Source organism: Neofelis nebulosa, chromosome 14, assembly GCF_028018385.1.
Source record: "Neofelis nebulosa isolate mNeoNeb1 chromosome 14, mNeoNeb1.pri, whole genome shotgun sequence".
NCBI classification, from domain to species: Eukaryota; Metazoa; Chordata; class Mammalia; order Carnivora; family Felidae; genus Neofelis; species Neofelis nebulosa.
In genome coordinates this window covers 49,962,225-49,985,437 of record NC_080795.1, presented here as the reverse complement: position 1 = coordinate 49,985,437, position 23,213 = coordinate 49,962,225, and the positions used below count along the sequence as shown (strand labels likewise).

At 41.6% G+C, this 23,213-nt stretch overlaps 1 protein-coding gene across 2 annotated transcripts in view; it reads left to right on the top strand.

The window, feature by feature from the left end:
* The window catches only part of DPYS (dihydropyrimidinase), an 80,910-nt gene that overhangs the window by 48,740 nt on the left and 8,957 nt on the right, over positions 1-23,213 (top strand). For both annotated transcript variants that reach the window (XM_058698811.1, XM_058698810.1), the window contains exon 8: positions 19,119-19,326. In XM_058698811.1, the coding sequence (XP_058554794.1) occupies positions 19,119-19,326 (208 nt within the window). The remainder of the gene's footprint in view (positions 1-19,118; positions 19,327-23,213) is intronic.

The window sequence follows — 23,213 nt, the reverse complement described above, 5'->3', positions numbered from 1 at the left end:
TCTCGTGATATCAAGCCCTGTCCAGCTCTGCACTGACAGCATGGAGCCTGCTTGGGATTCTCTCTCTCCTCTCTCTCTCTCTCTGCTCCTCCCTGCTCATGCTTTATCTCTCTCTCAATATAAATAAAAAAACTTAAAAAAACAAACAAACAGCGAAATGTAAACCATTGCATGAAGTTCCAATATTTTATCACATTTGTGCAGTCGCTAATTTAAAAACTTGTATTGGGTCTTCGTCTCTGATGTTTATGTTAAAATGACTAGGATTATATTAAATGGATTTTTTCTATATTATACTTTTAAGTCCACTTGAAGAGACAGTAATTTATAATGACCATAATTTTTAGAAGATGCAAAATTTAATATAAAGAGAAAGTACAAAAAATAATGCCCTTGTATTCACTCCCAACAACCACCTTGGGTCCTGTATTTGATGTTTATTACTCCCATGCATTTCTTTCTATTTTTACTATATACAGATGCAGTCCCAAGCTGTTTTATATATATATATATATATATATATATATATATATATATACACATACACACATATATATACGTATACATGTATATGTATATATATGTATACATATATATATACATATATATACATACATATATACATACATATATATACATATATATACACATATATATACATATATATAATTATATAATTTTGTGTATTTTTAGCTTTATATGAATTTATTGCACTATGTGTATTATTGTGCAGTGTTCTCAGTACTGTCTTTCTGGGACTTATCCATGTCGAAATACGTAGGTTTTTCATTCAGTTTCACTGCTATATAGTGTTCTGTCTATGAATACAGCATAATTAATTATATATTCTCTTGCTCAAGGACATTTAGGTCATTTGCAGTCTCTCACTATCCCAGACACTGTGTACATCCTTATGTACATGTGTCAGAGCTTCTCAAGGACAAGCATCTAGTCCCTGATTTCCTTGGCATCAAATGCTGTCAAATTTTGCCAGTAGAAGCATATGAAATGGCTTGATTTTTGTAACTAAATGCAGAATTTTCCATTTGTCCCCATTATATTTTATCTTGTCCCACATTCATTTGCTCAGTTATTAAGAACAGTATATTGGGCCCCTGCCATGCTCCAGAGAGCCCAGGAGGCAGCTGAAGACAAAGCAAATGAAGTATAATCTCACTTTTTACCCACGGTAGCACATGCAGGGCTAGTAGAGAGGTGATGGCTTTATTTCTAGCTGCAGTCACTGATTTTTGAGTTGTGAGTCCAACATTCCAGGTATTAGCTGTCACTTCCAGAAAGATTTCCTCTCTCTCACCATATATAAATGCAGAGTGATGAGCTGGGTGTGCTGAGTGAGCTGCCCGTCTGCCTGTGAATCCAAGGTCAGAGCTACCTCAGTGTTCTGCAGGGCAGCAGATTGCATGCTCTGTCCTCGGTGACGAGCACACACTTGGCCGGTGTGTGACATGGGTCCCTGTAAATCTGCCAGCACTCCTGGACATCACTCCCCAGCACGTTTTGCTGGCAGCGGGATTCTTTGGACATGAGAGGACAGTTGACCTGTTCGTTTCAAAGATACCCATGTGCCTGCGAGCACCTCTCAGTGCCACCCCCCCACACCCGCACCCCAAAGAGTGGCCTGTGCAAACCAGAGAGAGCTCAGGAAGGAGAGTCAGGGTACGTTACGTTGATTTTGCCATTGCAGTTGGAGTCATATTAAACCTATTGCCTAATTTCCTTTGTCTAACTTGATTTCTTTTTGGCCGGGAGGCAAATGGATCAATATTGTTTTTTATGCCGAGATTATGTTGCCTGAAGGAAATTTTCCATCGGTGTAGTGTGCCTGCCTTCAGGCCTGTAACTGGGGCTGCGTGCTGTCTGGGCGATGAGGGGCCTCCCCAGACAGGCACGTGAAGCCCGCCATCTGTGCAGAGCCCCCCAGGAGCACTCTTCTGGAGGGGCTCAGGCGGGCCGCCCCTCGCCGGGCAGAGCTTGGCCTTTGTGTTGGGCCCTTTTGCACCTGTTTCTCTGGCCATACTCTAATATAGACAGCTTTATTTTTGTTTTCTTTATTTCCTGTGTGAAGCACTTTCCTCGCCATCTTTTCTCTGTGTCTTTTCCTATGTTTGGCACGCTCTATGTCTCTCCAAAATTTCATTAAAATCGTTTCTTTACATTTCTTTTTTTTTCAAATGTTTTATTTATTTTTGAGAGAGAGAGAGAGCGCGCGCGTGTGCCCGTGCACGCGGGGGAGAGGCAAAGAGAGAAGGGGACAGAGGTTCCAAGGTGGGCTCCGTGGTGATGGCAGGGAGCCTGATGTGGGGCTCGAACTCATGAACTGTAAAATCATGACCTGATCTGAGATGGTACAGTGAACTGACTGGGCCACGAGGCATGCCTCTTTACCTTTCTGTGATATTTTCTTCCTGTCTTCCTTCTCCCCATCCCTCCACACTGTGGTTTTGCCAATACTCATCATCCAGCAGAGGGAAATGTTCATACTTTGCTCTCAGTTCCATTCTTCTACCAGGCATTTAAGGAAAGCTAAGATTCTGGAGGCAGAATAATGAGAAGGCAATTTACCCCCACACACACAAAAATTGGAGCATTTATCTGTGTGCAAGTGTTGTGGAATTCCTCCTGTGGTGGGGGAAGAAAGACAGTAGTAATCAATTATCTTTAAACATATATTTATTGCACCCTCACTCTGTGTAAGAAATGGCATTGCTGAGTGCCATGGGGGTCATAAATAAGGTGCCATACCTACCATCAAAGAAGCTGTATTCTGCTTGGGCAGACAAGAGGTTCGTGTGGGAAGCGATAACTCTTGGAAGAGGAAAATATTAACAGCTCAACACATCAGTTCAAGAAGTGACCAGGGTCTGGTGTGCTTCACTCCTCCACAAAGGAAGAGTCAAAATAATTGTCCTGACTTGAGGTCATCAAGACCTCGCAGAAGGCTGGGTTGGGCTCGTGAAAAGACTTTGAATTAACTGAACCCCTGAGGTGGCTCTGGGTAAATAGACGGGGGCAATAAAGCTATCCAGATGAAGAAGTCAGGGCTAAATAAGGGGAAATTGAAAAGAGACATTCAAGGGGCGATCGAGGGACCAGAGAGCCTGGGCAGAGGGGTCAGGATGGCAGGTAGTTGAAGATAAGATCTCTCCTGGCCCGACTGCCAAAGGCTTTGAATGTTAGTTGAAGTATAGATTTCCTGCGGCAGAGAGCACCATTGAATGTCTTTGAATGAGGATTGAATTGATCTGCATCTTTTTTTTTCAGGTTAGTTAACATGCAATGTAGTATTGGTTTCAGGCAGGAGTAGAATCCAGGGATTCATCACTTACGTATGACACCCAGTGCTCATCCCAACAAGTGCCCTCCTTAATGCCCATCACCTACTTAGCCCATCCGCCTACCTACCTCCCCTCTAGCAACCCTCAGTTTGTTCTCTGTAATTAACAATCTCTTATGGTTTGCCTCCCTCTCTGTTTTTATCTTATTTTTCCTTCCCTTCCCCTATGTTTATCTGTGGTGTTTCTTAAATTCCACGTATGGGTGAAATCGTATATTTGTCTTTCTCTGACTGACTTATTTCACTTAGCAAAATACACTCTAGTTCCATCCACGTTGTTGCAAATGACAAGATTTCATTCTTTTTGATCACCGAGTAGTATTCCGTTGTGTGTGTGTGTGTGTGTGTGTGTGTGTGTGTGTGTGTATAACATATCTCTCCTTTATCCATTCATCCATCGATGGGCATTTGGGCTCCTTTCCATACTTTGGCTATTGTGGATAGTGCTGCTATAAACACTGGGGTGCATGTGCCCCTTCAAAACTCCTATATCCTTTGGATAAACACCTCGTAGTGCAATTGCTGGGTCATAGGGAGTTCTATTTTTAATTTTTTGAGGAACCTCCATACTGTTTTCCAGAGTGGCTGTACCAGTTTGCATTCCCACCACAGAGCAAAAGGGTTCCCCTTTCTCCACATTCTTGCCAACATCTGTTGTTTCCTGAGTTGTTAATTTTAGCCATTCTGACTGGAGTAAGGTGGTATCTCATTGTGTCTTTGAAAGATGTTGAGCATCTTTTCATGTGTCTATTAGCCATCTAGATGTCTTCTTTGGAAAAGTGTCTGTTCACGTCTTGTGCACATTTCTTCACTGGATTATTTGTTTTTCAAGTGTTGGGTTTGGTAAGTTCTATATAGATTTTGGATACTAACCCTTTATCTGATATGTCATTTGCAAATATCTACTCCCATTCCATTGGTTGCCTTTTAGTTTTGTTGACTGTTTCCTTCACTGTGCAGAAGGGGTTTTTTTGGTTTGTTTTTGGTTTTTTTTTATCTTGATGAGGTACCAATAGTTCATTTTTGCTTTTATTTCCCTTGCCTCTGGAGACATGTCTACTAGGAAGTTGCTGCGGCCAAGGTTAAAGAGGTTTTCTTCTCTAGTATTTTGATGGTTTCCTGTCTCCACATTTAGGTCTTTCATGCATTTTGAGCTTATTCTTGTGCGTGGTGTAAGAAAGTGGTCCAGGTTCATTCTTCTGCATGTCACTGTCCAGTTTTCCCAACACCATTTGCTGAAGAGACTATCTTGTTTCCATTGGATAATCTTTCCTGCTTTGTCAAAGATTAGTTGGACATAAATTTGTGGGTCCATTTCTGGGCTCTCTGTTCTGTTCCATTGATCTGAGTGTCTGTTTTTGTGCCAGTGCCATGCAATTTTGATGATTACAGCTTTGTAAAACAGCTTAAAGTCCAAGAGTGTGATGCCTCCAGCTTTGGTTTTCTTTTTCAACATTACTTTGGCTATTCAGGGTCTTTTCTGGTTCCATACAGATTTTAGGATTGTTTGTTCTAGCTCTGTGAAGAATGCTGGTGTTATTCTGTGCTTCCTGATTTTTACATGGCATAAGTAGAAACTGGTTTTATTTGTAGGGTATGTGGTAGTGAAAGGAATTTGGAGACTGTGAGGAGAATGTAACATAATCAACTTGTCTTGGTTTGGCCAGAACTTTCCCAGGTTTAGCACTGGAAGTCCTACATCCCAAAAAATCCTTCAACCTAACCCTACACCAGGACTGCTTGCCTGTCACCTGGGAAGGTGCTTTTGGCCACCAGTGACTAGCCTCGGAGCTCTACCCCGACCTGGTCACCATGGGATCTGAGGGTTTCAATCTTGCATCTGGGCTCATCACTTGGGAAAGCTCGATGACTTTAGGGTAATGAGTGTGCAGGACTGGTTGGAGTCTGAGAGAATGGTCAGGAGACTGTTGGTGAAGTCCGATTTGCAGGGATAAAGCCTCATACAAGATGATGACAACAAAAGTGGAACTGATTTAAGGTGGTTTTTTTTCCCCCAGAAGGAAAACTTTTCCCTGACAACTTGGTGAAAAACTGGAAATCGAATGAAGTGGAAGAGTCAACTGTAGCTTTGTTGCTTTATGACCCAAGCATTTATTGAGTGCCAACTGGGTGCCATATACTGTGCTCAAAGCTAAACGAGAAATGTCTTCCTCTAATGTAACTCAGGACTTAAGTGGACAGAGAAAAAAAAGTACTCCACATAACTATTGTATAAAGTAATAGATCAGGACGTGTGGCTCAGTGGCTAAGGGGCATGGGATCCAGAGCAGAACTGGGTCACTGGATTCAAATCTCAACTCTGCCAATACTGTCTGAATGACCTTGGACAAGTTCCTTACCTCTCTGAGGCTCAGTTTCCTGTCAGTAAAATGTAGATATGCTAATAATAATACCAAGCTCTGCAGGTCATTGGAAGGAGATAATACCTTCAATAGAAGCATGGCATATAGCAAAACTCTAAGAGACATTAATATCATTATTATCATTATCACATACAAAAGATAGCCATGAGAGATTTACAAACTAGCAGGGAGGCATCAAAGTAAATGACTTTTATAATATGGGATCCTAGAGGGAAAAAAGCTTAGAGAAATCAACCATAGCCTCAGAATTCCAGTTTGTTTTGTCAGTCACTGCTTATACATATCCTCCTCTGCACATTGAATTTGTAACTGGCATGTCAACGAGGCACAATTGTAACTGCAATTTCAGTGGGAACCCCTTAGATGTCACATGGCACAGAGCTGTTCAGTATTTTTGAATGTCTGACTTCTCCAGGAAAGTCTCTCTCTCTAATGACTTTGTGTTAGGCCCTTTATCCAGGTTTCATACACTTGAATAACTTTGACAGTTTTCACTTTCATTTTTCTGCTACTTTAAATCTAGATTTGGGATTATTTCTATGGGCCAGATTACTGAAAGCAGAGTTATTGTATCAGAGTGTATGTGCTTTTAAGGGCTTTCTGCATATGTGGTTACCACCTCATAGTTCCTCACCAGCTCCGGATACAATCTTTTTTTCCCTTTTCTTCTTGTTATTTTTGCAAGTAAAAATTATTACCTTTCAGCTACAAATTGCATATTTTTGAGCACTAGGAAAGTTGAATGCTTTTTCATGTGTATTAGTCATTGCTTTTTTTTTTCTTATAGAGAAATGTCTGTTCATGCCCTTTGTTCATTTTTCTTTTGGTAAAGTTATATTATTTGTCTCTTTATTTAAATGGTCTGTCATATTTCTTGCAAACTCCCCAAAGTTCTTTTGAGGAATAAATGCTGTGTCTATGGGGAAGTGTTTCATGGAAACTGTAAAGCATTGTGTGTGTGTGTGTGTGTGTGTGTGTGTATTATTGTTATTAAAAAGTTGACCTTGTTCGTATGTTAGAATCACATTTATAACAAGCAGGTCCTTGCACATTCAGAAATAGGCATGACAAGGAGTGTGAGCACCATTCAGGTGAGGATTTGTCTGTTTTCTTCCCTGCTGCATCCCCATGGCCTAGAACAGTACATGACATGGAATCAATCAATAAATTGGTAATCAGTAGATACATGTTGGGAATCAATTAGTATGCAGGTAATAAATAAATTTATGTTAAACGGGTGAATATAAGAGAAACACAAAGACGGAAAGGGATTTTCTACATTGTTCCACCACGATGACTTCTTCATTTCCTTTTCTTTTTTGCCTCAAACCAGAGTGAATAGAACTGTAGATACGTTGGTAGGTCAGAACTTTGAAATAGTGGCCTCACAGTTCTGGGCTTATGAAACTCATTTCTTAGAACCTAACTTTAGGTATGGTAGCATTGTAAGCCTAATTAGCAATTCTTACCTCATTTACTTAAGTGATAAACCAGAGACAAGAAGAGCTTAATGACCCAAGTATGGCTTTCAGCAATATGACAAAAGACCCCGGCTGTTGTTTTGTTTTTCATATGAGAGCATTTTTAGTTCCTAAATACATGGAACCTCTGAGTCCTCACGTGATTCATTTGTTGTTTTCTGGCACCTATGGGAATTAATTGTACACAAAGTCTAAAAGAAAACATGACTGTATTCCTTAAAATTGATTCATTCTTTGGGTGACTATTTTGGGGGAAGCATTTTGCATAGAAATTTATGCTGCTGAGTATAATCTCATGTATAGACATATATTCAACTACCCACCCAAGAGTCTGGTACCATATTCTTTCATACAGTTTTTCCGTTCTGTTTTTAACCCTAATTATCCTACTTCACATTGTGTTTTCCTTTCAAAGTGCTTTAGTATTTCTGGAAGAAGATGGTGTAAAATTTCATATAAATGTGGGTTTCATTCAAGGCCTGGGTCCTGGATGGATCTCTTACAGTGAGAGGCAATATATAGTGGTTAAGTGAGAGGCAATATATAGTATTTGACTCTTACTTATGATATTATGTGAGCTACTCAGCTTTCCTGGGCCTCAATTTCTTCATTTATAAACCAGGTATTAAAAACAGCTGGCTTCTACAGGGCTGTAAGGAGGATTAAGTGAAATAATCTATGAAAAGATGCTAGCGTATGGTTTGACGTGTAAGCGTCATTTACGTGTAAGTAAATAGAAGCTGCATTATTTATCATCACCACACTCACCATAGATGACTTGGCCATGACTCCTAGCCACTGAGGCGCTATCAGTAGATGTAAGAAGACCCGATGAAAATGTCAAAGGTGAATGCTTTCAGATAGCAAAAAGGAAAAGAGATCCTGGCAAGAAACTATCCCGGAAGTAACCCACCCAAGATACATCAGTCAGGGCTCAAACAGAGAAGTAGGACCACCTGGAGATAGATATAGACATAGATACTTGTACAAACACACCAATGCACATATAGGCATATGTATATAAGGATGTGTATGTGTGTGTATATATACATATGCACACATACATATACAGATAGATATGGACATTCACCACATGCACGTACAATACGTGTATGTATATATAATTTCACCTTCCACAATTGTAGGAGCTGGTTGGACAGTGTCTCAAGGCTGCTGTCTTTGTGTCTGATGCTGGAGCCTGAAGTCCAGAGGGCAGGCCATTTGTGAGGGCCAGATGGGGTAAAGCAGGCAAAGCAATGACAGGATGGAGCCATAGTAGGAGCTGGGCCCCGCGGGGAGGATGGAGTGAAACCATCCTGTTCTCGTGACCTCCGCCCTTGGCAGTGTGGTGTGCAGGTCTGCCTTTGGCCATAGGACTGGACACACAGGAGTCAGAGCTGCTGAAAGAAGATCCAAGTGGGCGCAGCTATGGTGGCACCTCACGCTGGGAGAGGAGCCTGCAGATAACCAGAGCCGCAAGGTGGTTTCTGCTTCAGTTCCATCCCCGTCCTGTGAGGCCTAGATGCCATTGTCAGTGTGGGTATCTGTTTCAAGGTGAAGACACTGAGGTTTAAAAAGGTTAGTTATTTGCCCCAAATCGTACAGCTGGAAAGGGCAGAGCTGGGATTCAGAGCAGGCCTGGTTGACTCAAGTCCAATCTCTTAAGCACTGCAAAGCTCCAGCCTCCTGAGAGGGCAGGGAAGGGAAGGGGCACTGCAGCCTAGAGGTGAGTCTTGGCCTCTGGAGTCAGACCTCCTGGCTTCAAAATGTGGCTTCTCCACAGAATGGCAGTGTAACCTGGGCCGAGTTGCCTGACCTCGGTTTGCTTCAATTTCCTCCTTGGTTTACTTCGGTTTCCTCATCCGACAAACAGGCATCCTGGGAATGTTAGCAGTTCTTACCCCGGTGTGCTCCAGTCAGAGGGTTTGGGTGTGCCTGCAGCGGCAGAGAGCTGGTCAGGCCCTCCTGGGGTGCCAGTGGTCCCTGCCTCCTTACTGGCTGAGTTTGCCCTTAGGCGTGCTGGGTGTTGCTGCTGAGTCCGTTTCACTGGCCGACTCGCCCCAGCTTCCCAGCATCATCACCGCCTTGCATTCTGAGCCTCTCGCCTGCTCCAGGGGACAGAGATGACATTGTAGTGATGACATTAGCCCTGGAGCCTGCCTCTGTGACCCGACAGTGCTTCCTAGAAAACAGGTGCCTTTTGGGTCGGGCCACGTTTGAACTATACAACCTCATTGCCAATTGGGACTCCGGGGCTGTGCTTCTCACTCTGGCAGCACTTCCAAAGTCCTCTATTCTCAAAGGGTCGTTGGACTGCTGGCGTGCACCATGGCTGAACTAGATGACTGATTAGCTGCCTCCATGTTCTGGCCCAGATGGAAGGCAGATGATGTCTGTTAAAATTCCAAGTGTTCTGATACATTTTAATGAGTGAAGAAACGTAGTGCTTTCCTCCTCTGATCAGGGGAGTGGTCACTGATGGCCTGGGGTGTGGGAGAGAGAGAGGAGCGGGGGATCAGCCTGCTTGTGTTTTATTTCTGGCCTCGCCGCTTCTCAGGCAAGTTCCTCACCTCTCAGTCTCCATTTCCTCATCTGGTCAACAAGGATAATAACATGGGTCGTTGAGAGATTAAGTGAGGCAGCGCGCATGGAAGTACCTGGAATACAGCAGATGCTTAATGGGCAGTGATGAAATCTGGAACTTGCTGGGATGGTCACTGGCGTCGCTCTGCCCCACAACTCTTGGGTCATGTTTCTTGTCTTCCTTTACACTCTCTTAATTATTTCTTTGTTTTTATTTTTTGCCCCTTCTTTTCTCTCTCCCTCTCTCTTTCTCTCTCTCTTCGCCTCTCATCTTTTTTTTTTTTTTTTTTTTGTAGCTCTCTCCCTTGCCAAGGTTTTAGGTCTTGCAAATCTCTCAAGGGCCTGATGTTTTGTTTGTTGTTGTTGTTGTTGTTGTCACTGGAGGCATTTAGAGGAGGGGTCGGCAAACTCCTTTTATAAAGGGTCACAGAGCAAATGTTTTAGGCTTCATGGGCCAGAGGGTCTCTGTTTCCGCTATTCAATTCTGCCATTGTAGTACAAAAGCAGCCACAGATAATACACAAATGAGTGAACATGGCTGTGTTCCAATAAAACTTTATTTACAAAAACAGACCGTGGGCCTGATTTGACCTGCAAGTTATAATTTTCCAACCCCTGATTCAGACTTTTGGAGATTAAGACTCCTCTCACTGAACACTGATATCCTCTGATGGACATTCTAGACCTCCAGTTCACACAATGACAACTGAGGAAGACTTTGGTAACTCATTGACTCTTGGTCCGTATTTTTCCACAGCACAGTCTTACACAGTGAATCAAGAAATGATGGAAAAGATGACTTTGTTATTGACAACTGAATGACATTCAAGTCTAGAACATTCTAAAGAAATTCCATTTAGACAGTTGGATCCTAAGTAGCTCCATCAATTCAAAAGCAGTCAAGGTTAAGTAAAACTTGCTGGCCGCAGCAGAAATAGATAAGCATAGTGCGGGTACCATGCTCTCTGCATAGTTATTGACTGATTGTCTCAGGCCACTTCCAAAAGAACTTGTAGACCCTGCACTGTGGTTAAAACGAGCTGCTTTCCATCATTAATGGGAAGCCTTTTTACTCCACAGACCTAAGTTCCAGATCTGCCTTGGCCATACGCTAGCTGGGTCGTAGGCAATGTAACCTCTTCCACACTCAGTTTTTCTTACCCATAAAACAGGGATAATAATAAATATGTCAATATCATAGCCTTACTGTGAGGATTAAATGAAATGATGCTTTCTACGTCTATCACAGAGTAAAAAGTCCATCAGTATCTGTTATGGTTATTGTGAGGTCATGTGTTTGACAAGTTTGGCATTTCTGAGAGCCCCTAATTGAAATGACTCAGGAATAGAATCATGCAACATTATGCTTGCCTCATCACCTTCCCAGAAATCCTGGAGGCCAGGCTGCCCTTCTTCAGATTGCAGAGCTGGAAATTCTCTCTGACTCTTGCCGGGGTATCACCCAGGTCTGTGGCAGCCTGCCTTCACGGTGTTCTCACCTAGCCACGGCTTTTGCCTCCCTTCTTCCCGAACACACCTCACTCTCCGTTGTCAAGCAGTGATTTTCCAGTGTCAAACTATATTTCATCTTCCCGTGTTTATGCTTCCTACCTCTTTTTATTCCCCTCGATAGGGATGGAGGGAAAATAGGTCATCTTCCTTTCAAAAAAAAAAAAAAAGAGTAAGTTTAAAAGTCCCCCAGACATTTCGCTTACCCAGCCTTCTCTTTTCCATCCCTTTGGAGAACTCAGCTGTCTTTTCTCTATATTCCAGGCATTCCTTTCTCTCCCTAAAATATAGCATTATAGCTGAACATCATAAGCACTGGGCCTACTCTGACTTTTCAAGAAGGATATTGTGTGAATTGTAGCCAGTATATTCCTGCGTAGAAAACCAACATCTTGTTTCTGCCCAGGTTGTGCCCATAGATAGTCTGTCAAACAATGTCATCAGGCAAGGGCAAGGCAACTTCCCAGCATGGGGACAATGTAATTACAAGCCCAAGTCCGCACACCACCTCAGAAAGTTATTTTTAACTCTGACCAATATGTTAGGGCAACAGCCTTGCTTGCAAAAGCTAATAATCATATCTCACCTATAAGCATGTATCTGTTTAATATTCATGGAACATACTTCCTAGAATCATGCTAGCTTTTGCTGATTCACATTCAGTTCCTGTTCCTTTAAGACACTAAATTATTTTCAGTTGCCCACCTTCTGAAAACTAGTGTATAGGACATGAAATATTTATGTTAAGTAATAATATAGAAATTTACTAATAAGTTATTTTCAGATAAACAAATGTGTATATAAAATGCCTTCTATTTGCTCAGTGCTGTGTGAGACACAGGAGGTGAAAGATGTGATACCTACTTCCAAGGTCAACTTTCCAGTGTTCAAATTCAGTCTCTCTAACCACGATCCACACCACCATTTGTGACCTATACGATATAACTTCAAAGACAAAATAGCAGGGCTACCTTGTGGGTTTATTTCTTTAAGTCAATGTTGGGGAGTTTTTGTGAACTTGCATTAAATGTCTTGTCATCCATTGAGCACCAATACAGTTCCAAGTTATTGTCCAATTTAGATTTAATAACGTGGCTGAAGCAATTCCCATTTTCTCTTCTGTGGGAGGCAGGTGGAAAAGTCTGAATAGAGGGTGGAAGATTGATGGGTGCAGTGAGCAGCAATTTTGCTTAATAATGACAATGTACTTGAAGTAGCACCGTTTAGCATTTCCAGAGATGTGGCTGCTTTGCCCCCCATTTATATAACTTGTCAGGTCCAAGAAATTGACAGAAGAGGTAGTTTGAAACAGACAGTTGGAACACATGTCAAAAAAATATCTTCTATCATGATCACATTGAGAATGACCGGCCAATTTTGGTTTAAGAACTTTTTTAATAGCATACTGAATCCCTTGATGCTAAATGGAAAACAAACTAAGAATCATCAGGATGTATGGAACAAGTTGCTTCTCATTTGTTTTCTGGTTGATGAAAAAATGCTTTCGTTGATTGCCTGCTGTCTAGGTGGCTTCCCATAAAGCTTTCAAGGGCAATATTGTCTAGAGGCTAAGACCTCAACGTTTTATCTCACCTGACCTACATGAACTGTGCAGTGTGGGGTGAATTATATAAACCTTTTTGCATCTCATCTTCCTCACTTAATTGCACGGGAGTAATAATAGCACTTACTTCACAATGTTGAGATCTAACGATGATTATTCTTTCATGTGATACATGAGGTGTCATATAACCCAATGTAAAGAGATGAGGTGTATTTTTAAAGAAGCTGCCAAGCGACCTGATGAGACTTTTAAAAACTTTTTTGGGCTCTCATGGTGACCTGATAAGAATGCACTCGTGCCACAGACAGAATGGCTGAGTTGGAGAAAATGTAACAAAATAAACAAGTCATTTCTCTGGGGCCAAGAAGACCCACGTTGCTCTCAGAAATTCTCTTCCTCTCCAGTGTTCTCTCTGAATGCACATCGACGGGGCTGCAGTCTCCTGCAGGCTTTGCTTCAGTGATTTTCTCATCTATAACCGCACGCGGCTCTTTGATAGAAAGCTATTTGCAAAGGGACAGAATGTTTTTCCGCAGCTGTGATGTGAGTGGTATCAAAGTTATTGACTAAGTTGGAAAATAGCTTAATGTTATCTTCAGGGCTTCTGCTTCCCTGTCCGCTTGAGCCTTGGAGATGTGTATAATTGGGACTCAGTAAGACAACCTTGACACCCCTCTGCAGAGAGACGTGCCCTTTGATACAGGCTCAAAGCGAACTTGACAAAGAGCAGCTTTTCCCTCGGGGCAGAGTGACCACTGAGAACACCCTTCCTGTGAGTCTGCTAATGAAGAGGCAAAGGCCCAGGAACCCCATCCTCCCTTACCAGCTGGGAAAGTTTTAATCATTCCTACCCTTCCTGTCACCACCCAGACGGGCCAACAGCCTAGCCATCCAATCAGTAATTACAGAGAAGAGATTTCTCACAAACGCTAGTCTCCTGAGCTACCTGGCATATTGTTAAATTTGAAAAAATATTTGATGATAAATCTTGCAGCTCTTTGGTTTTGCTTACAAATGGAATCAGAGCATTGTCCCACATCTGCATCTGTTCTGCAGACACATTTGGTTGAACGTAGCTTCTAGGTTCCTTCTGAATCACAGAATTTTTGAACTTTGCCTCAGAGATATCCATGGGCTCTTTGTTAAGGGAATTACTCTCCAAGGGACAAAGTCTTTATCAGTCGGGATATTTGGCTGCAAATCATAGTGACCAACTTGCTGTCACTTAGGCAAAGGCACACTCTGTGGGAAGGCTATGAGGAGCTTACAGACCAAAAGAACAGTCAATGCTGCCGGCTCTGGAATGGTGGAGCCCGGGGCAGCCATGGACAGCCTGTAGCATGAATTGGTTTGCAATGAGGATTGTGCCCACCAATCACTTTTAATTTTTTTGGTCACTCTGCCAATGATTCAGGTTACTAGGAAACAAAAGGCAATTGCCCATCCCTTGGTTAGGTAAGAACAGGGCACCATATCTAACTGTCTTACCAGATTATCTCTAATGAGGGAGAGAGATGGCTTAAAGAAAAATGGGGGTGCTGACACCAGAGGAAGGGAGAATGAAAGCCAAGGGACAAAATTACAGTGCTTGCTACCCTGCATTTCTCAGGACGGGATTATTTGTGTGGCCCACTTAAGAGCCAAATGCACCTCCAACTTCCATGACACCTGCTCCAATTTATCTCACAGTGTTGCTGAACCTTACAACGATGATGAATGAGTCCATTGACTCAATCTCTCTTTTAGCCAGATTCTGGGTACCTGCATTCTTGCTTTCTTCCAAAATGGTCTCTCAGTGTTCCACGCACTGCCAGCCCACCAGGTGACATGAGATCCGCCAGCTTTGTAAGGGAGGATAAATGAGTCTGACTTTGTCTTTCACACCTGGGCTTGGGCTGCATCTGAGGGAGCCCCTTTGAGCAACTTATGAAAACCTAGGGAATATTTCATTATTTTTCCATAAAGTTCTAGGACGAACGGGTCTGCTCCTGTGTCTTGCAGGGCAGTGGCCTGAGTTAGACTTGAAGAGACAGTGCTTAATGCTCACCTCTGCTCAGGATCTGTTACAGAGACAAGACCTGAAGGGCAGTTGGGCTCAGGCTTCATGCTCAAGAAAGGCCTCAGTTTTATACTTTTGAGATTACCACAAACGATTTTTCTAAAAGTCCCAGAAATACACTGCAAATATTGAAAGAAAAAGATGTATCTGGCAAAGTTCTTACTGCAACCAGGAGAAATCTACTCTAGATAGTTAAACAAAAGGGAAACGTATTAAGGGACACTGAGTGGCTCAGAGAATCTCCAGAAGGACCAGAGGACCAGGCTAAGAGGCTATACAACCAGGACCAATGCTCTAGGCCTACCACAGGGCAAGAGAGAGCCACGGTCCTGCCCCTGGGCACAGTTCCCATGGATGGCTCCAATGAAACAAGGTTGGACTCTGCTGCTAAACTTCTGTCACAGCTGGCCCTAAAAGCAGGATTTATCTGTCTCCACCCTCACCAACATGAGTTCCTGTGACACCTGCATCCTGAGTCACCAGCTCGCATGCAAAGTCTGGTGCTGGGGCACTATTTTGGAGGAGGCAAGATCTCATAACTGGGCCCCAGCTGCAAAGGAGGCTGGGAAGGCATGTTCTTGGCTTTTGCCTTAACAGAGGGTCTCTGCCTTTAAGGGAGCATGTTCAAAGGAACAACAGGTATCCTCCCAAAGGCAATTGTGTGACTTGGAACTTGTGTTCATTCCATTAATGGACCACATCTCCCATACTGCACTGGTGGTGAATAGATTTTAGATACATTTTGTAATAATTTTATAAATCTTGTGATGATATTGAATTCTATTTTTCTTTAAAACAATGAAATATTGAAATGCACCGCAATTTTTTTTAACCTTCTTATGGCAGCATTACAAATATACCAGTATTCTTAAGTGAGAGTTATTCTGTCCTGTTAGAGGTTCATTCATTATCAAACTGAGTGACCCTTGGGCAAGCTCTCACACAGCTCTAATCCAGCATTATCAACAAGGATGTGGGGTGACAATAGTTACCTGTGAATTTATAACTGTCGGTAATATTGGCATCGCTAAATATTGCTAGGTATGGATGAGCAAGCGTTTCATATGACTTGATAAGATGCAATTAACAATGATAATTATAACAATTTACCTTATGCATTTATTTATGTGTTGCTAATGAACTGGTACAGCTCACCAGAAATGTTAAGTAAACAATGAAACTCTGGGATTAGATGTTTCTATCTCATGTAATGTGGTGGTCTATTTCCAAAACACAGTCACGTCCTAGAGGTTGATGGAGGCAGGAAATAAAACACACAGGAGGAAAATCGTGGCGATTCTTTTTGGTCATTTCATACATATTTATTAAGCACCTACTGTGTGCTGGGGATGAAACGACATGGACTCAGTCTTAAAGTGTGCACTAAGTAGGAAGAGAGGGTCTTGTCAAGAGATCATTGGATCATTTAGCATTCAGATAGGGCTAAGCCACAGAGGAAGATACTCGGTTTTGCTGGGGGTCATCGGGGTCAGGATTCTCTTCCCACCGCCACCCTCCACCACCTGCTTTATTGAAATGTAATCGACATGGCACCGGGATTCTTGAGTGGAGTCTTAGGGAAGGGAGGGGAACAGATGTGAACAGGGAGGAGGGTAATCAGAGTGACGAGAACTGCATGCATCAAGATCCATAAGTGTGAAGGTTCCTAAAAGACTGGAGAATTGCAGCTCTGGCTGGAAGGCAAGAGTTGGGCGAGGAATGACACCCTGTCAGACACCTTCCGATGTAAAAGTGGAAGCACATTCTTTTTGCTGCTGGTGATACTGCCTAGAATTTACATTTTGTGTTAATTGCACCTCATTTACATAATGCCTTATTATAAAGAATCACTTAGATGCTGCCTAATTGTCTTCTTTCTCTTATAACCCTTGAGAAAGTCAAGGTCATGATCTTTATTTGTCTGAGGCAGAGAAATCTGATTTGACATTTTGCTGTCACAGACCTTTTGCTTTCATATTTGTTTCTTTTTTTTTTGCATATTCATTTATTCCCAGCCCACAAAAACACTTTACTTTGTGTATTTCCTTTTGTATTTGTCTACCTGCATATGTATTTTCCTTGTAGATATAATATACATGCTTTGTATAACTTTTTTCCATTTATTATTATGTAATTATCATTTTATTTGCTTCCCTATCATATTCTTAATTGTAGGCTTTCATAGATGCCCAATATTCCACCAGATAGTCATTAGAAAATTGTTATGCTTCAGATTTTGAATAGTTTAGGCAGTACTGCAATGACAGTCTTTGTGTATAGAGCTTATTTCTTCTCTTAGATTATTTCCCTAAGAGCGTCAGTAATTTTTAATTTCCCATCGGGAAAATAGACTTTTATGATTTAGGGCTTCCCCTTTTTTGCCTCCCATTCTTGTATTTCAGGAACCATTTCAGCATGAATTTTTATGCATTTTACTTCCTCCATTTAGTAGACTTACTAATGCATTCGTCCAGACATTTTTATGTAACATTTTACAAAGCAAGCCGGAGAGTTTCTGCCATCAGTGTAACTGATACTTAGGAAACCACAGCCCAGACAGACTATGGAAGTATCACAAAGAGACTGTGATGGTCGTAAAAACACTTTAACCTGCAGGTTTGAAGCTCCTTTATATTGTTCCTTAGATTTATCTTGAGTTTGTATCTTTCATCACCAACTCATAACTCATCATAACTCATCCTATTCTTAGTAACCCTTTAAATATTTTATTCATTTTCCTATTTCCTATCAAACATCACTATTTGATCAGTAGCCCCCCTCCTCCTTAGTGTTTGAAATTATTGTTACTGTGTTTGTATCTACCTCTTATTCATTGTGATCTTTTCAACTTTTCTATCAGTCAGTTGGTTCTTAAGGCCCCTCTTTGTGGACAGTGGTGAGGAGTGTATGAAGGTAACAGGGGAAACAAAGAGGGCTGTAGGAGGTGTTGGGTCGTCCAGATGAGAGATGATGGTGGCATGGGACTTGGGTGGGAACAGTGGAGAGCTACCAAAGCGGGCAGGTTTGGGATTTCTTTATTTATTTTTGGGGAGGTAGAACCAATAGGCTTAATGATATCTTGAGGGAGGAGGAAAGGCAGATGGTAGTATCATTTACTGAGTTGAGAAACTGAAGGGAGAAGCAAACTTGAGTGGGAGTGTTGTGGGAGACATTGAAAATCAAGAATTCTGTTTGGACATGTTAGGGTTGGAAACCCAATATCCAGGCCAGCACCATCTCGTTCATTTCTAGGGTGGCAGCACACAAAAGCTCTGAATCTCTGAGCTCCATCCTTCCAGATTAGGGTTGGGGGAGCCTTGGGCTACTGTTCCTTCGACCCAGCCTTGGGGATTTTAGCAAAGAACTTCTCTCAATCCATCTTGAGAGGGCTTATAGAGACTTGTACAGAATTCAGATGATGCTCATGTTATTCACTGCTGCCAGATCACTCCCCCCACCCCCGCCCCTTTCCACCAAATGAGATTTAGGGAAGAAGTCACTCAACTTTCAAGGATCCAGCCTGGAAGTCATCGATCATATTGTATAAGACTGAACGTACTAATAAACTACTAAGAATAATGATGAATATACAAATAGATGACATAGACCCTGCTAAGTGATTATATTCTAACATGCTTTGTTATTTTTATCATCTCAAATTTTTCAAGTTTTGCCTCAGACAAGGGAAAGAAATTCCACATACAATTTTCCTTGATAACGACCAAGTTCAATTTGACAACCACCAATTTCTGATTCCGTCTGGGAAAGGAGGGACAGGGATGGGATTTGGGGAGTGGGAATGAAGAAGCCTCAGATGCACCTGCCAAAAGTTACACTTCTGTAAAGCTGGGTGGGTACTGAATCAGTGTGTTCATCAGACTCATGCGTGTTGTAAAAATTAATTTAAAAATCTAACCGTGAGAGACAATATCTTCCTTTCACCCACTTCATCCTCATTAATCACCATAAGGAGTGATCTATTGGGTCTTTCTCTCAGAAAATGTAATTACTTTGTAATGAAATGTTAATGCTATGTTCTATTCTTGAAGTCACTTGTTCAAATGATAAAGCTTAATATGGCTTAATAGAGTTGCTAAATTTTCTTCTAAAGTCATTCTTTGAATATTTTATATTTGTCAGGTGAGCTGGTGATGATGTGGAGGGTCTTTGTCTTTACAAACAGGACTATTTCGGCAAGAACTCATCATCAGGCTGTTAACTTCAATATCTTCGAGGGCATGGTTTGCCACGGGGTGCCCCTTGTGACCATTTCCAGAGGCAAAGTGGTGTACGAAGCTGGAGTTCTTAGTGTCACAGCAGGAGATGGAAAGTTTATTCCTCGCAAACCATTTGCTGAGTATATTTACAAACGGATCAAGCAGCGAGACCAGGTGAGTTGTGCAGAAATAGGTTATTACCGGGGGCTGAACCGTCACCTGTTTCTGGATGTTGTTTTTGGCGTTTTCACATATGCTCGCCTTAACACTTTCTTGGGAGTCAGGATTGAGAGGAGAGGTTCCAGCTAAATTCCAGTTTTCTAAGAGAGAATCATTATTGGATGTATGCATTTTCCCTTGAAGATAGGTATATCTACCAAGGGTTTCCTCATGGACCAAGTCACTTTTCCCCAGGCAGATTCAGGGTCTCTGGGGAGTTTTGGCAATTGCGTTAGTCGGCGTCCTCTAGGAAGCAGATACTCATGTTTTTATTAGGGATAACACCTGTGTGAGAAGATTGGAAGGAGTCAGAAAGTGCTGGGAGAGCCTTCAGACTGAAATTCAAGTCTGACTCTGGTGAAGGACCGAGAAAAAAGAAAGGAAGCATCCTAGTCTACCATTCAATCTAAGATAGGTTGAGCAAGGCCTTGGGCAGCCCTTGAACCAAGTCTCCTGTCAACCAGCTACATGGCATGCTGTCATTGGCTGGGAGCAGCTATGGGAGGCGTGGCCTGTGTGCAAAATGGAGGTGGAGTTTGGAGCTCAGCAATGAATGGTGCTTAGCAATGAATGGTGCTTCAAAAAATTACACTCCTTATAGTTGAATGTATGAAAGCTCATTTTAATGGCCATGAGAGCAGTGGTGGAGTTTTGAGCAGGTAGATCTAAATATGAATTCTACCTTGCCCTTCCATTTCCTAGCTATGTGGCCAACAGCAAGATCTCTCATCCTTCTGCTCAGTTGTCTGATCTAGAGAAAGGCAACATTTCCTCCTTAACAAATTGCTAAGACTGAAATAAGAGTTTTAAATATAAGGCACATAGTATGGGTCAAATGTTATTTCTGTCTCTTTGTTTTCCTCTTTTGATGACCAAATCTATGACAAAGTTTCCCTAAATCTTTGTTTGTAATAAATGTATAAAAGAAACATTTGTTCTTAATGTATCATGGGTTTTTATACCTTTGTTTACTTTACACTGTTTTAAAAATTCATTTTACTAAATACACTAACATGTCAGAAAATTTCAAATGAAAACCATATAAATTGCTAAACTTGGGGTGTCAGGGAGGCAACCTGTGCCCTCGACCCCACGTGAGGACAATAGGACATGGCTGGATGCCCGAGATCTTCTAAGACTGCCTTTCTGGTTTTTACTCAGTAGGCTTCACTCACTGTGTTCCTCATCTGGCCTAGAGACAGTAGAGTTTGAAACCCTTGGATCAATTCTAAGGCTTCTCTCTCTTCTTTCCATTTTAAAATAAATTTCTATTTTTCCAAAGTTCTCTGGCTGTTTTTCAATGCATTCCATTTGGATCATGTAGTCTGTTTGATTTTTCCTCTTATGTCTTGTGAGAAATTTTTTACTTGTGGATTCTCAGAGTCCCTTATACAGGATTCATCCTGTTTTGTTTGGTGTTTTTCTTTTAACACTTCCTAAAGCTTTGATTAAGTAAACAGGCACTCTAGAATGTTTTAAATTCTCAGGGTGCCATAGTTCTTTATATACTGTATTTTAGTCAAAATGTTTAAGATTACAGTTCATTTTGCTAGGGTTAATTTGTAAATGTTGACATTGACAGGTACCAGGTAGATAGTGACTGTAAGAATCCCCTGTGTTTCTGACCACGTGTGTGATAGATAATAGCAATACTAACATTTACTGATGCTAACTGAATGCAAGTCAGGGCATGAGTTCTTTCACTGTAAAATTCTGTGAGGGAAGGAACTATTATTTTCCCCCATTTTAAAGATTAGGAAACAAGCTTTAGAAATTAAGACACTGATCCAGGTCATACAGCTCGTATATGGCAGGGCCAGAACATAAACTCTGGTTGTCTGACTCCAAAAACTGTACAGGTGAGCAATGAACGATATTGTAAATCATAAACATTGAGTTAAATGAGTTAATGGGAGACAAATGATTCAGCATTTGGTTTGGAAAACAATAGTCTCTCAAAAACTAATCTGAATTGGAGACATTGTTGGCGGCTAATGCATTCACGAAGCTGTAATAGTAATCCAAGGTATGAGCAGAAAGGGATTGGGTTAGGGAACCATAAGGAGGCAGAATCAGCAGAACTGGGTGATAGGTTAGGTCACATGTGAATTGGATTCAAGACAGCATCAGTGCCAATGCTCTCCAACAGGGGCTCTAGACTAACCGGGAACGCCTGATAGACTGTATTTAAATGGCTGACGTTACCTAAGTTGTCTTCTTGTAGAGAAAATGTTTGAGGCAGCAGAGATCACCAAATGACTGGCGTCATCAATTCTCCTTTCCAAATTGTCATTTTAGGGTTTGTTGGCAAAATTCTTATCAACTTCCCTTTTCAAGAGTTCACTTTGTTTGTGAGTCATCTTAGTTTCTTAATATTTTCTTCTGATATCACCAACTTTTTTTTCCTTTTTTTAAAAATTTTTATTGTTTATTTATTTTTGAAACACAGAGAGATGGAGCGTGAGTGGGGGAAGGGCAGAGAGAAAGGGAGACACAGAATCTGAAGCAGGCTCCAGGCTCTGAGCTGTCAGCACAGAGCCCAATGCGGGGCTTGAACCCACGGACTGTGAGATTCATGACCTGAGCTGGAGTGGGGTGCTGAACCTACTGAACCACCCAGGCACCCCTGATATCACCAACTTTTAAGGCGTTCAAGGGCATTATTGTTTTTGCAGTAACAATAGGTGATAGCTGTTATCATTATTGTCATGTGCTATTCTGAGCACTTACTATCTGCCAGGCACCGTACTAGATGGTTTACAGTCATTATTTTACTCAACCTGCATAACAAGTCATATGGTAGATATTATCAACCTCATTTTACAAAATAGAAAGCTGAGTCTCAGCAAGATTAAATAACTTCCCTGTGATAAGCAGTAAGTAAACATAAGAGCCAGGATTTGTAACATGGCCTTTCTGATTCCCGCTGCATCATGGGACCTCCATACATCAAGAAAAGAGAAGAAAGTGATTGTGAAACTCAAAGTGTGGGGAAACTCATTATTTTGGAAAATGGTGGTGTGGGAAAAATATCAAAGAAAATGGATAAAATGAGGTTTGAAGGCTGCCTGGAGACATTTCAAACATTTTTTTCTCTCCATGAAGCAAAGATAATTTCATAGAAGAAAAATATCACACTAAGGTTAATAAAGAGAGTTGTTAGGCATTCTAGTTTTAAATTGACATTAGGTTATTAGAGCTCTTGCTTTGGTTTCCATTTAAAATATTCTGGTTATTTTTGTAAGGATAGGAGTTTGAAGGCAAGCAGAAAAGTAAGAAAATGCATCCCTTACCCTTCTGTGGTAGAGACACATCAGCGTTTGCCTGCTCCATAACTTGGCTGACTTGGCTGGAGTGTTGGTTCCTTAAGGACACCATCGTATATTCTCATGCCCAGGACTTGGTACATAGTAAGAATTTGATGCATAAACAAACTGCAGGGGCATCTGGAGGGCTCGGTGGGTTAAGCATCCCACTTCGGCTCAGGTCATGATCTTGCGGTTCATGAGTTTGGGCCCTGCATCGGGCTCTGTGCTGACAGTTTGGAACCCGCTTCAGATCCTCTTTTTCCCTCTGTTTCTGCCCCTCCCCCACTCATGCTCTGTCTCTCTCTGTAAAAAATAAACATTAAAAAAATTTTAAAAATAAAAAAAAACTGCAAATAGAAAGAGCAAAGACTATAGTTTTAGAGGTCTTAGAAAAAATTTTAAATCAACTTACCCAGGAGATTGCCCCCTGACTCATCCCAAATTGTGGAATTATCTGTGAGCTTGATTCTTGTCCATGAGTTTATTACTTAACAAAAGTTACCAGCATCATGCCAGGCACCTACCACTGTTATC